Source organism: Zingiber officinale, chromosome 4B, assembly GCF_018446385.1.
Source record: "Zingiber officinale cultivar Zhangliang chromosome 4B, Zo_v1.1, whole genome shotgun sequence".
NCBI lineage: Eukaryota > Viridiplantae > Streptophyta > Magnoliopsida > Zingiberales > Zingiberaceae > Zingiber > Zingiber officinale.
The window spans coordinates 133683839-133699709 of record NC_055993.1 but is presented as its reverse complement, the minus strand read 5'-3'; the positions used below and the strand labels follow the sequence as shown (position 1 = coordinate 133699709).

The 15871-nt window shown below is 34.3% G+C and overlaps 1 protein-coding gene across 6 annotated transcripts in view; it reads left to right on the top strand.

Moving 5' to 3' along the window:
* The window catches only part of LOC121976845 (eIF-2-alpha kinase GCN2), a 100725-nt gene that overhangs the window by 32235 nt on the left and 52619 nt on the right, over positions 1–15871 (top strand). For all 6 annotated transcript variants that reach the window (XM_042529226.1, XM_042529227.1, XM_042529225.1 and 3 more), the window contains 2 exons: positions 5719–5873; positions 11675–11862. In XM_042529226.1, coding sequence (XP_042385160.1) covers positions 5719–5873; positions 11675–11862 — 343 coding nt within the window. The remainder of the gene's footprint in view (positions 1–5718; positions 5874–11674; positions 11863–15871) is intronic.

Sequence of the window (15871 nt, the reverse complement as noted above, 5' to 3'; positions counted from 1 at the left end):
TAGCTCTTAAAATATAAATTACTAGCAAGCTTTGGTACTGGTCATACAGTTCGGAATTTATTCTTCAAAGAAAACACCTAACTAATGTGAAAACTAAATTGGAAGATCTTCGGGTTGTACTACCATTGTCTTGAGCTGACTCACTAGTCAATACCTCCTGGCTCATTCGTCCCATTATCTGAAAAGGTTAAAATCTGTTAGTTGAGAGACTCAACATATTCAAAATTGTGTTATGCAATAGTTAGCGCCTATAATCTAGTGTACTAAGAAAAATACATGTTAGGTAACTTAGAACTTTTCTATTGGCATACCATGAATGTAAGCATAGACATCAACATAAGCATGAGAGCATAAACATAAGCATATAGAAAAGTTAAGCATAAGAGTAGGCTTGATCATGCAAGTATATAAGCATAGGTGTAAGCATACTTGCATGACATAAACACAAATATAAGAATAGACTTAATCATAAGCATGTACACAAGCATAGGCATAAGCATACTTGCATGACATAAACATACATATAAAAATAGACTTAATCATGAGCATGTACATACAGCCATAAACATAACCATGTAGGGTTGGTGAGCTCCCAGGTTAAGCTCATCGGTCACTCTCGATCACCTAGGGTTTGGTGAGCTCCCGGGCTAAGGACACATGTCACACTCGACCACCTAGGGTTTGGTAAGCTCCTGGATTAAGGACACCGATCACACTTGACCACCTAGGGTTTGGTGAGCTCTCGGGCTAAGGACACCGGCTATACTCGACCAGGACATCGGTCACACTCGACCACGTAGGTCACTGGTCACATTCAACCACGTTCTTTACATAAATATGGACATAAGCATAATCATGCACTTAATATAAACTTGATCACTACCTTAAACATGTACATAATCGTAAATATTAACATAAACATGCAAATTCATAACATAAGTTTAAGCATAAACTTGTGCATCAACATAGCATGAGCATGCATAACAACTTAAGCATAGCATAATCGTAAACCTAAACATAAGCATGCAAATTCATATCATAAGTTTAAGCATAGACTTGTGCATCAACATAGCATGAGCATGCATAGCAACTTAAACATGGTATAATCGTAAACCTAAATATAAACATGCAAATTCATATCATACATACAACCTACTAAACTATCGTGATGTGAAGCAAGAGTAAGCACAAAGCACACTAAGCAAATTTCAAAACTTACAAGGTCTAGAAGCTAACATGGTTTCATCCTCTAAATAAACAAAAGAGCATAGGAATCTATGAAATCCGAACCTTGCAAATGGTAGGAACTAACATGGTATCATCTTCTAAAACTAAGAGCTTAAGAACCTATAAAATCCGAAACCTACAAATTTGTAGGAGCTAACATGATATCACCTTCTTAAAACATAAAAGAGCATAAGGATCTATACAATCCGAAACCTACAAATTATAGGAACTAATATGGTATCATCTTCCAAAGCAAAAGAACTTAAGAATCTATAAATCTGAAACTTAGAATTCCTACACTACAATTTGAGCATTCAAAGTTTTCTATCTTCTAAGGGTAAACAAATAGAAGAACATGAAGCAATTGTAGAGTTATCATCAAGGTGAATAACCTCTAAAATTAATGAATAAAACTCCTCTTAAATAAATCCGAAATTTAGAATTCCTACACTATAATTTGAGCATGCAAAGTTCTCTATCATCTAATGGTAAACACATAGGAAGCATGAAGCAATTGTCAACTTATCATCAAGATGCATAACCTTGAACTAACTAAAGTAAACACAAGTAGAGAACATGGACAAACTTGTGAAGCAAAATCATGATGAGCAACCCTTAACAATTTAGTGAGGGAACTACCCCTCATGAAAGCCGAAATCCTCCATCTATACAAATCCTTTGGAGTTTAAGAAAAGAACTCAACTAGAGCATCATACTCTAAGAAAACAGCCAAAAACATCAAACTTTTAGAATCCGAAGTTCACTAATTATAGAACTAACTAGAACATAATTCAAGTAAGGAACATGCATTCAATCTTTAGCTACTAACTCTCTCTTCTTTGTCTTCCCTTGGAGTTCTAGAACTGGTGGAGAACAATGGGGAGGGGAGCTTCTTAGGGCCGGTGGAAAACATAAGGAGATGGAGCTTTTGAAGGTAGGGGTTTTTAAAGAGGTTAGAAGCTTAGGACTTGGTCTCTCTTTTCCTTCTACAAAAAACATTGAACCTAGTCCTATTAAAATTACCACATAACAAATTTAAGAAAACATCTAAATTTTATCAACTAAGTCATATAAATTTTATTATACTAAGTCATATAATTTTTTATATAAAAATTTATATTCATGCGTTATATAAATTTTTATCCACATACTAAGTCTTATAACTTTTATAATGCTAAGTCATGTATATAACTTTTTTATATAAAAATTTATATCCCTACGTTATATAATTTTTTATATACGCACTAAGTCTTTATAAATTTTATTCATAATAAAAATTTATATCCATGGTTATATAAGTTTTTTTATATGCATACTAAGTCCTATAAATTTATATAAAAATTTATTCACATGGATTATATAAATTTTTATATATTTACTAAGTCATATAAATTTATATAAAAATTTATATACATGGGTTATATAAATTTTTATATACACATTTAGTTTTTAATTAAATTGTATACATATTTATATTCACCTGTCTTCTTAATTGATCAATTCAAATTCCATACATATAAGCTAACTTAATTAATTAAATCTAACTAATTCCATCTATTTAAATTAATAAATTCTTAATTAAATCTTAAATAATCAAATAAATTCTCTTAATTAAATAAAATTTGAATTCTAATTAAATTGTAATTAATCCAATAAATCTCCTTAATTAAATAAATCTGAATTTTAATTAAATTGCAATTTAACCCAATAAATCTCCTTAATTAAATAAGTGATTTTGGACACTACAACATATGTACTTAATCCTGTTGAGGCTAGGGCGTACTTGATTCCACTGATGCTGTGGAGGGGTGCTCCATCTCGTTGAGGCCGGGTAGTGTATAATAAAGGAAATTGACTCGATTCCATGTATGTTGGGGAGAGTGTATGCACTCGATTTTGTTGTCTAGAGACTATGTATGTACTAGATCCTACTGAAGTTGGGAGAGTAATAAAAAAATCTTACTTGATCTTGCTAAGGCCGAGGAGAGTGTTCGATCCACTGAGGCTGGGGAGAGTGATAGTACCTACAAATACCCAAAAGCAACAGAAGGAAAAATGAATGGAAGTCTAAAGTTAGTAAATAGATAGGAATCCCAAGGGCTTACTGAATTGGTAAAAGTAATCCTCAGAGGACTAGTAAATTGATGATAGGAAAGTAGTATAAAGAAATTAAGAAGCCGACTCGATCTCGATGAGGTCAGGGAGAGTGTAATAAAGGAGACCAACTCGAGCTCGTTGAGGTGGAGGAGAGTGTAAGTATCTATAAATTTTTGAAAAAGTCCTGGAAGTGCGCATGAAAATCTAAAGTTAGTAAACAATAGAAAGCTATCTTCAGGATTAGTAAATTAATAAAGGTTATCTTTGAAAATGAGTAATTTAACAATAAGAAGATATTATAAAAAAAATTAAGGAAGAAGCCCCCTCTATCACTGGTGTAAGTTGGCTTGATTCCAAGACCGTGGAGTAGTGCACTGGTGCCTTAATATTTGCCCATGACTGACCTATCAATTTTAAGTTCCTGCATTGACTTACTTGGAATACTTGGGGACATTTCTAGGACTTATAGGTAGAGCCTTGAACCAACGAAAATATGCGAGTCTTCTGTTCCTTAAGATTAGCTCTTCTTGCAAAGCACCTCTCAATGTCTCACTCAATTTGATCTTTTCCCACAAGTGGCGCTAGAAAATGATGCTACAAAAATTTGGCTTTGATTGTTGGACGTTGGCATGGAAGCTTCCTCTTCGAGTTATGCATTAGCGCAATAGTTTGATCAATTCATGCATAACATTTGTTGGTCGGCAACCTAACGCAATTCTCCTCTTTCATCCAGACTTGGGATTGGCCATGGAGGAGTTTATTCACCATTGGCGGAGTTTGATATACAATATTGATATTTAATGAAATATAGGATGCACAATTCTTGAAGACGACCTTTTGTTATCTTATTCATTAAATAGATTTATTTTATTCCTTTCATACCTTTCTTATTTTTTCCCCGTAATGATTCTGATCCCATTAAGTCTACTGATCCTTATAGTTAATACCCCTTATTAGAGCACCTGAGTAAATACTGAGACGGTTGCGGATATAATCAAAGTTCCACATTAGAAAGATATGGAAAAGGTTATGAGTTTTAAAGGATATAAGATATCTCCATTGGCATGAGACTTTTTGGGTAGAGCTTAAAAACAAAGCCATGAGCGCTTAGGCCTAAAGTGGACAATATTATGCCATTGTGGAGATATGTGCATATCCTTTTGGACACAACAAATTGAATCACAGCCATGGCCCAGACCAAATGCCATATGGGGTGACCTTGAACGAAGTTGAGAGGAGGCCCGAACCAGGTTAGGGTGACTAGATATGAGGCCTGAAGCAGGTCAAGATGACCGGATACTCGCGGGGAGGCCCGGTGCAGGTCAAGAGTGACTGGATGTTGGCAGGGAGGCCCGGAGCATGTTAGGATGACTGGATATTCGCAGAGAGGTCTGGAGCAGGTCAGGATGATTGGATGCTTGCAGGAGGCTCGGAGTAGGTCAAGAGTGACTGGATACTTACAGGGAGACCTATAGTAGGTCAAAGTGACCGGATGCTCGCAGGGAGGTCCGGAGCAAGTCAGAGTGACTGGATGCTTGTGGAGAGACCAGGAGCAGGTCAGGATAACCGGATGCTCGCGGGGAGATCTGAATTAGGTTAAGAGTGATTAGATGCTCGTGGGAAGCCCAGGCCATGATAGTAATGGTGGTCGTTCATTTGAGGGGAGCATTATTAGGGATACAATCAAAGCCTTACATCGGAAAGATATGGAAAAGATCATGAGTTTCAAAGGATATAAGATATCTCCATTGGGATGAAACCTTTTGGGTAGAGCCCAAAAACAAAGCCATGAGGGTTTAGGCCCAAAGTGAACAATATCATGCCATTGTGGAGATATGTGCATATCTTTTTGGACACAACACAGACTGACAACCATGCTATAAACAAAGCTAATCTAAAAGCTTAAAAAACCAAGGCAATCTCGGTTTGTACATACTCTTGTTTAATTGTGATCCAACTTGTAGTTTTGCTTATGGATGAAGTGGATGTTGAAGAATTAGTATAGGCTGGGGAAATTTCAGCTTTGACTTAATCAATGGAGTTTCCATAAGTTGATTCTTCTATGAGGACTTACTGCTTTTTGGTGTACTCCATATTCCGATGATCCGAATGACTGGACCAGCTATTCTTGGTTGTTTGGCTTGCTTTTGCTTACACTTAGAACTCTTCATTTTTGAATAGAGAACTAGGTTACTCTTGCTTTGTCAATTCATTCATTGACGTTGTAGTGCCTGTACTGAGATATAGTTATTTGTCCTATAAACAAATTCTTTCTTGTATCTTTCTTGTTTGATTTGGTTAAAGTGTAACATTATTCATTCATTTGTAGATTAACATATATCACAGAATCATTTTCCACTTCTGTCATTGAGTTTACATTTTTATTGTTCACAGGCATGGCTTGAGACTGAATATGGTAACAATAATTTTGATTCTGCTGCTGGTTCTAGAATTACTGAAAGCTTTAGCCATAGCTATCTGGGTGATTTCAATGTTGAAAATAGAAATCAATCAACATACCTGTATATACAAATGGAGTATTGCCCCAGGTATTTATTTGCATAAGCACCGATGGTCATTTCAAATGTTGCAATGCAATGTTCTTAACATCTTTTTAAGTTTTTCTGTAATTATTGTGCTGGATATTCCTTTTTCTTGTCGGATTACCCGATCATAACTGATCATAACTATTGAACTTGTTAAATTGTCTTGTGGTGGTCCACTCTTGTTATTGAGATTTGTTCCACTAAAGGTGGACACTAGAAGATTAACATAGGAAAAGTAATCTGACTACTAATGTAATAAAGTAAATTGTTCTGAAGTTGACATCAATTTTAAAATGAATATAGCAATCATGCATTTCTTGTTGCATATTAAATATCCTGATGAAAAAAGAGGCATTTAGAGGCTTATTGAATAGCTTGATGAAAAGAGAAGCCTTGAGGGGTTTGTTTTTTTTTGGATAAGTAAAATTTTATATATAGCACTGATAAAGCGTACAATAAGTGGACTTTAGTAGTGGCTCATGATTGACAAAGTGTCAGATTAGAGTACACTCCTAAGGACCGAAATACATGAATTTGCACACTTCTAAAAATCTTCTCATAGTTTCACTTCACCTCATCAAAGATACTATTTTTTGCTCTCCACACAAAGTGGACCAAAGAGGACAAGACAAGATGTCGGGCCTTTGTCAACATTTGACTCTGACGATAGTATCTCATGAAGACTTTCAATGTCCTCCGGTAAGTAGACATCTCCTACCGCATGTGTAACCAATCTCGGATTCTCTTCCATAACTCTCACGAGATGTCGGGCCTTTGTCAACATTCGATTCTCACGATAGTATCTCATGAAGGCTTATTGAATAGCTTGATGAAAAGAGAAGCCTTGAGGGGTCTTTTTTTTTTGGATAAGTAAAATTTTATATATAACACTGATAAAGCGTACAATAAGTGGACTTTAGTAGTGGCTCATGATTGACAAAGTGTCAGATTAGACTACACTCCTAAGGACCGAAATACATGAATTTGCACACTTCTAAAAATCTTCTCATAGTTTAACTTCACCTCATCATAGGTAGACAAGACAAGATGTCGGGCCTTTGTCAACATTCGACTCTCACGATAGTATCTCATGAAGGCTTATTGAATAGCTTGATGAAAAGAGAAGCCTTGAGGGGCTTTTTTTTTGGATAAGTAAAATTTTATATATAGCACTGATAAAGCGTACAATAAGTGGACTTTAGTAGTGACTCATGATTGACAAAGTGTCAGATTAGAGTGCACTCCTAAGGACCGAAATACATGAATTTGCACACTTCTAAAAATCTTCTCATAGTTTAACTTCACCTCATCAAAGATACTACTATTTTTTGCTCTCCACACATAGTGGATCAAAGAGGACAAGACAAGATGTCGGGCCTTTGTCAACATTCGACTCTCATGATAGTATCTCATGAAGACTCTCAATGTCCTCCGGTAGGTAGACATCTCCTACCGCATGTGTAACCAATCTCGGATTCTCTTCCATAACTCCATAGTAAGGGGCACCCGAAGAATAGGTGCTCCTGGGACTTCAGTATTTGTCTACAAAAAGTGATCCTTAATGTTATCTTGTTTGTCTCTTGTGGGAAGACGTCTCTTTTCCAACATCCAGATTGTGACTGCATGACTCGGTTGTAAGTAGGTCTTCCACACTATTCGGGTCCATGTCTTCTTAGGACTAGGATGTCTAAAGAAGTTGTTTGGCTGAGCCACCTTGCCATCTTGAGCAAACCACTCTGCTAGTTTTTATCCAGCAGCCTCTGGTGAGCCAACAACCAATAATAGAAGATTCCGTATTTGCAGTAGGCACTTGATTAGAGGAGAATTTGAATGGGCTGCCTCCCATGTCCATATATCTGCACACCTTAGGTAAGTGCGATGCACCCACTTTATCCAGAGCACATCCTCTTTAGCTTGATCCGCCAAAGTGCTTTTGTCAAAAGGGCTAAGTTCCAAGCTCGCAAATCATGAAATCCCAAGCCTCCTTCCTCTTTGGGTTTGGTTATATCTACCCATGACACTAGTGGGCGCTTTGATGTCCACATGAACAATGTACGGATATAAATATGATCAATGATGTCCGATGGTAGTGGTAGGATAGATAGCCAGAAGCACTCTACTCCGATGGAAGTAATAAGCTCCACAGCTAGTGGAATCCCAAGATATCTAAAGGCATATTGCCCTCTTGAAAGCTCGTGATGGAGAGCAGCTGCTTGTGGCTTGTGTCATTGACTCGTGCTAGGTAAATACTTAACTTCAGTCTATTAGCCTTCAGTCTATTAGCTAGAAGCCCTGCTGTCTCTCCAAACTCCTATAAACAAATAGTTAATGTTGTAACTGAAGAAGCTTCTAAATAGAAGTAGATCATCCACATAGGCCAGATGAGTCAGTTTGAGATGACACACTTAGGGTGGAAACGGAAGCCCAATCTTACAGTGTGCTGTATTTGCCTTCCAAAAATCTCTATACGAATGCTAAATAAATGTGAAGTGTGGAAATGTGAAGAGTGGAAATGAGGGGCCTTTTAAAATAATAAGAGTTGTTCTTCAAGTAGAAATGTGAAGTATGGATTTATAATGAAAAATATTGTGAATGAAGTGACAATCCACTAGTGAATGGTTGTTGTGTAGTAGAAATGTGAATATATATATATATATATATATATATATATATATATATATATCCTGAATGAAGCGTGAATCCACTAGTGAATGGTTGTTTTATTTTTAGTTGGAACTAGATATCTAGCTCTTCGAACCAACTAATCCTGAAGGTGACCGGCCCTGTCCCATGGAAGTTTCCCACCGGCCACCAGGATAAATCGGGAAGCGCTCATGAAGGCCCATCTAAATGGTGCCCCCTTCACACTAGAGGGAAAATCCCCACTAGTGAATGGTTGTTGTGCTCATGGAGAGTGGATCATCATTGATTTAAATCACTACTTTATTTGATATGGTACATTCGTATACTCTAAAATTTATTATTTAACTCCTTCCACATCTCTTCTCTTTCATCAAACAAGCACATTGATCCATAATTTGGTACTCTGCCTTAACACTAGTACTAGTGACTAAACTTTGTTTCTTAGACTTGACTAAATTTCCACTAACAAACATGTATATTCTCACATTGATCTATGGCCACTAGCAAAGTCAGCGTCTATAACACAAGTTCTACTATTACTCACATCTAGACATAACAGTCCACATCAACTTAGATTCTGCTATGTGGGATTCCTATCTTTGCAAACCATAATATGAGATGGAATAAGATGAGTGATGCACTCAATCTTGCCTTTGTAAAATGCTATAGGGAGATTTTAATGAAAGGCTTACTTGGGTTAGAAGTATGCATTGAAATTTCAGATGAAGGCGACAAAAATAGAAGTATCTTAGTATGTGAGAAAAAGTTGTGTTGTAAGTTTTAAAATTTTGAGTCATGTCGAGTCTTTGATTGGAATGATACTGCCTCAATAATGTGTCGATGTTTCATTATATGGTGTTAAATGATGAAATAGATGCAAGGAGGAAAGAGATGAAGAAGAAAAAGAAGGGAAGACAACTGTGCATTTAATTTTCTATATACATAAGTTCAAACTTTATGTCCTTTTAGATTAGTATACTTCTGACATTATGTTATATGGACACAAGCTAAAAAAAAAGCTAATATTATTTTAATTCATCTTCATCGGTGTTGTAGCATGTAAAGGAGTTGTGAGTGTTGGTATGATACAATACATATTGACATGATTGACTCAAAGATAGAAGAGAGATTATTTATGTTGACCACTATCGAGCTTTCTTATTAGAATGACATGTTTCCGCTATCGCCATTGTATGTTTGCTCATATAGTAGTTCTGGCGGTAGAGTGTGTGGAGATAAGAGGGAGAAGCTGTAATGAAAAATTCATTATTAGAGAGGCTAAAGTCTTGATGGTGCTGAAGGAGGTGTAAGAAATAAATAATCTAAGAAAGGTCCAAGTCATGTTTTTTTTTAAATATTCAACTACATTAATTATGTCTTGAAGTTTACTCAATTGTCATTACACCCAAGGTATAAGTTCTTGAGCCGTGTAGTCTGCATGAGCAAAATTTATCGTTCTGCTTGTCGAGTACGGAACCGCTAGGTTGTGGAGGCTGTTGCGACCTTGCGGCGGTCACAAAAGCTCTTATGACCTCGTGACGGTTCATGGGGTATCATTTTTTTCTTCTTTTTTTCATTTTTACCTGTGTTTCATGTTTTTTTTAAATTCGCAGATATTTCTTTTTTGTCTCTTAATTCGTTTTCCCTCCATTTGTTAATTTTTTTCATCTATCCATACATGTGAAAAAAAATAATTTATTTATTTTTCCATTTGTGTATGGTTAATTCATCCATCCACGGGAGGTAAATAGAAAAAAAGCCCCTATAAGTATGAAAGATACATATTATTAGAAAAAATTAAAAAATTAAATAAATATAATTTCTAACCTTATAAAATATACTACTATTAATAAATTAAATTATTATATATATAAATTTAGTTTAATTTTAAACTGATCTAAATAAATTCAAATTAAATCTAGTTTAAACCTATTTAATCATTCCATTTTTATTTGGTGAACTTCAGTTAACCTACCCTAAATCAACTTTTACTCAATAAGTTCAAATATTTTAAGAGATAATATCAAATTTAGCTCAATAGTAGGTATGCATAACAATCAAATATTAATAAAAATATTTTTTAATTAGTATTTATATTTTAGAAGTATTGAAACCGTATTGGTACAACATGCTATTGTACTGAAACTTTATGGCAACTTTGGCACAACTCGAAATTTTAAACCTTGATCACACCTCAATCAATGTAGGGTTTTTTCATGCACATAATGAGTATGGTGTCAATGGTCATACTTAGAGAAACCAGCACAAACCATAAGGGCAACTCATCAAACTTATATAGAACAAATAGATGAAATAAATACATGTCTAAGTCTTTGCTGAAAATAGGATCAATTTCCTAACTCGGTAGAATAATTGTTTCATGGCAGAAGTATTCCAATAGTTAAACACCATCATGGATTGAATTCTTAAGTCGTATCGCTGACATATCCAAAATTTATCATTCTGTTTGATGACCGAAACATGATAGTGACTGACATTGATAGTTCATGTTCGAGAGTATTTGAGGTTTCACTGCGAGTCATGTAATTTCAGGGTTGTTTTGGTTGGAAAAGGGGTTGTTTTTGTCAGAGAAGGTTTTTGTCGTCGACTCATGGAGGAATAGGCTAGATAAACTCGAGGACTTGGGTGAGTAAGTGCATGGTTTTAGCTACGACTCACCATCAGTCCATAGGCCATCAACTTGATTGAATGTCCATGTTCACACGACAAATTTGCAAGTCATGACTTTGCATTTCAGTGTTAGGACACATTGTATGTGTTAATAAACTAAGTTATGGATTATTGCGAGTCACAACATTGTGTTTCATGCTAAGACACACAAGTTAGGTTAATTTGGAAATAATTTGATGTACTGAAATTTTTATCTTGATGTTTGTCTAGTTTGTATCTTTTAGGTGAATCTTGTTATAATTTTAATGTGAAATGCAATTTATCAAATTTTTTAATGAATAGTTATGATAGTTGAAAAAAGGGTTTCACTATGATGGATGAAAAAGGTCAAGATTAGGCATTTTTGATTTGGGTTAGTGTTCATTGCATAGATGCACTTTCTCTTTCATATTGTTTCTTTATTGTACAAACATGGTCGCTTGAGATTGATTTACTTTTTCTTATTCCTAACTATTAGTTTCTTTCTCAAGGACCTTACGGGAGGATTTTGACTCTTATTCTTCCTCTTCTGACAAAGAGTATGCATGGCATTTATTTCGCCAAATTGTAGAGGGTCTTGCTCACATACATAGTCAGGGTATAATCCATCGTGATTTGACTCCTAGTAACATATTCTTTGATGTTCGTAACGAAATCAAAATTGGGGACTTTGGTCTCGGTAAGTCTAATATGTTTTATTCTTTATTGACGATTTTTAGTGCATTATATGCCATTGATAACATTTTTTTGATTGAAGTGGTGATGATGAAATCTTGGTCGCATGATCTATTACCAGTTGTACAAACTTAACATTGGTTCAATACTTGAACACTCTTTAGCTTTATAGATTACAATTGTTATCCCTTTTCATTTACACGCATTTAGTTGGTGTAGCTTCAAGTGAGTCTGTTCTCACATAATCTCCATGGATTGACAAAGTGACAATCAATTCCAATTTGTTTTATTCTCTTGTGAAGGATAAGATTAGAACCAATGTGCATGACATCTTTTGATTATTGCAATATATTTCACTGGCTTACTAGGTGCACATTACCTTAGCTCATTCTTCAGCTATGGTTAGCTAGACAAATTCATGTGCAGCAAGAATCATATCTTTTTACTCTTTCTTTGTACTTGAACTTACTACAATATTTGCATCAATATTTTTTTTTCTATCTCAAGATATCATATTGCCTCCAATATGAACAAAATGTGTTATTTTTGGATCTCTTATCCATGAAAGAGTTTGCCCAATTTGTACTCATATAACCCACAAGCTATATTTGGCGATGGTCACAATTTTAGGTGACTCTTTTGTGGAGCATGTGCGATGTACTTCCTGGAGCTAGATAACAACTTTTTCTGCCCTTGTATTTGTCTAACATTAGGATCAATGAGTATCAATTGGCTTTGCGCCTAGCAATTCTACCTCCTCGAGTATGTCAAGGATATATTTTCATTATGAGATATTAATCTTCCTCACTGAGCAATCTCTATACTAAGAAAGCACTTAGATTGCTAGAAGGTTTGATTTCACTAGTGAAGGAATCCTTGCTGATAGATTTATAAAACTTTGAAATGGTTTAAAATAATAAAATATATTAAAAATTATATCAATGATTCTAAATTTATAAAATCTAGTGTCTTCCTTTGGACATGTCTATACCACCTTACATATTTATTTACTCATTTTATCTTCTATTTGACCTATCTCAATTGTGTCTTGATATAGGCACATCCATGTTAGAATTCTCATCTCTATTATATTATTATTTATAAGTTTCTTTCTGACTGTCCTCATTGTGGTCTATAAAGTAAGACAGATCACAATGTAATCCTATAAACTTTTCTTTTAGTGTGAAAGTTACATGAAATCTTCATAAGAATATAGAAGAATGTCTCTATTTATCCATTTACTATTTATCCTTTTATTAATATCTTTTGTTAAATAATGTATTCAAGATATTTGAAATTATTATTTCCTTGATATTGAAACTTATTTTGTATATTTAGTTGTAGTTATGCTTAAACTTAAAACCTTTGGTTTTTAAAGTTTCTCTAAATAATTTAAGATTCAAGTTTAAACTACACTTTTCATCAATTAGGGCAATATTATTGTTAGATAACTTACACTAATAAGGTTTATTTTGAATGTGAAAATTCTATAACTGTTATAATGTATAAATTTAGTTGAACATGCCACATGGGTTATTGTTTCATTAAGTGTATGTTAGAGCCCTTTATGTATATGTGAAATTTTCTCTATTGAATACTATAACAAAGTTTTGTTCTTTCTAACTTAGCATCAGTTAAAATTAGGCTTCTCTCTCAAGGTCTTTCTTTTTCCCATATCTGAGGGGGAGTTGAGGGTTGAACGTGATCCTTCTCCACGACACACTTGTTTCCCTCTTCACCATGTCCTGCCAAGATAGGCATATTTCAATCTTAAAATAGGCATAATTTTGTTTCTGTTTGGAATTTCTTTAGTAAATTGATAAATTGAACCTTTCTCTACTCAACCTTCATCCCCTCAGTCTTACATCCTCTATAGTAAAACTGGCTGCTATTTTTTATATCATCTTTTTTGAGTGAGGACACAACCTTCTACTATATCACTTACTCTTTGCTGCTCTGTATTCCTTCAGTCCTCCCCTAAAGTCTGTCATCCACACTGTCAACACACCTCATCATCATGGACCTCATATACCCCATTGTTGCTGTCATTGATCAATAATTCTCCTTACATAACCATGGATAAATGATGTAATGCATGAAAGATCTCCCTTTCACTTGATCCTTTAATTAATCCAGCAATAAGAAAACCATTAAAGTTCTTATCAGCCCATTAAAGCATCTTTGTAATGAGATTGCGATTGTCTAATGTGCTTGATCTAGATTGATCCATCTTATGATAACTCCTTGAAGCTGTAGGAGGAATGCAACTTTATCCACCATCAATGTAGACCATATTGATAATTGATATGCATACCTCCCTTGGCATGGGTGCCCTAACTACCAATAAACTTAAAAATAACTTTCAGAAGGAAGGCACATTAAAGGACAATGTATCATCAGTTAAAAAGAAGGGTGTTTACAAAACAAAGACTGTTTGTATTGATTTGAAGTAAACTTGTTTCTATGGTTTGAAATCCTGTCTAACCTGTGCTAGCTGGTATCACTAATCTCTCCCATGATGCTTCACTGTAACATTGATGGTGCTTTCATTCTCTGCTCCTCTTTGCTCCTGAAGTGCTGTTGTCCTAATTTCTTCATGAATGTTTATCTTTCATTTAACTATTGGTATGTTTTTTTAATGATTCAAGCTGAGAATAGTTATTGGTTTTTTGCCAACATGTCTGTTAACTCAATTTTGATACTAGACTTTAACATTTCTCCTTGGAGTCATTGTTTGACTACTTACCTTTATTTGTCTGCAAAGTTTTTATTAATCTCTCAGTTGCACATAGAAGATAGGTTTGCCATTTTCTTTCTTACAATATCTTATTTCTCTTCCCGCTTGTAAATGTCTGAACTTTGCTTGTGCCCACTTGGACATCTTCTCTTCACCTATTAGAACAATATCAATCATTACTCGGTGTCTATCCCAGTAATCTCCTTGTTAGTCACAAGTGTAAATATTGAAACACTACTTACTTTTTTAATTAGAAACCCAATACAATTTTTCATTTCACTTCCTCAAAATTCAGTATCCTTCTGTACTTTGAATTCTGATGTGAATTAAAGGAGATTGTATTTGAGAAGATTTTACTCTCTTTCAAAGCTAATATTGACTCATTTACATCAGTTCAGAGATCTCCTTTTTCATAATCTCTCATGCTGTGTTAGTGTCATGTCTTCATTATCATTGTAGTTATTTTCATGAAGTTTAGTAGTCTTTTATTTGTGAAACTACGAAGTTGTATTTAACATGGGCATATTGACAGTTTCTATATTATTATTTTAGTCCCATCTAGGGTATTTTTTCTTGTTACCATCATATATTGTGTAATTGTTCTTACAATTTGATCCCATGCAACTGGCATATTTTTGATACTCGTATTGATTTGTTTTTTCTTTTAAAGTGCCCTATTATATCTAATCTTCACAAGGTCAATTATATTCCCTAAAAATAATATGAAAGTCAATAAGATATTAGAAAATTAGTAAACCTTAAAAAAACTAAGGTAATAAAAATAATAATTATGAAATTAAGACAAAATATAATGAAAAATTTAATTTAATTGAGAATTATGAAAAGTATGGGGATATTAAAAGAATTTCTAAAATTTATGTTATTTAGACTCTGGTACGAGTATTGGCACAATACTAAATCTCCAATATGACTTTTTATAATCTTTTACAAGGGATCAATAAAGTATCAACTAACCATTCGGGGTATTGTGTGTTAATATCCCCATATCCAGTACGTGTATGAAGGGAATAGAAGAAGTCTGCATGTGAGTAAAATAATAAAGTTACATGAATATATTGGAAATTGAAAATAATTAGCATGACTGTTATTTCATCGCATCTAATTACCATGCAAACCAACCCTTAAGTTATAACCTCAAGTTCTTTTGGTAGGGTTTTACACTTATAAGATTGTAAAGAACTTTTCTCATCTTATTATTAGATATCTGTTAGTGTTCATTAGCTAAAATATGTAATATAATGTCAATAATGAAGAA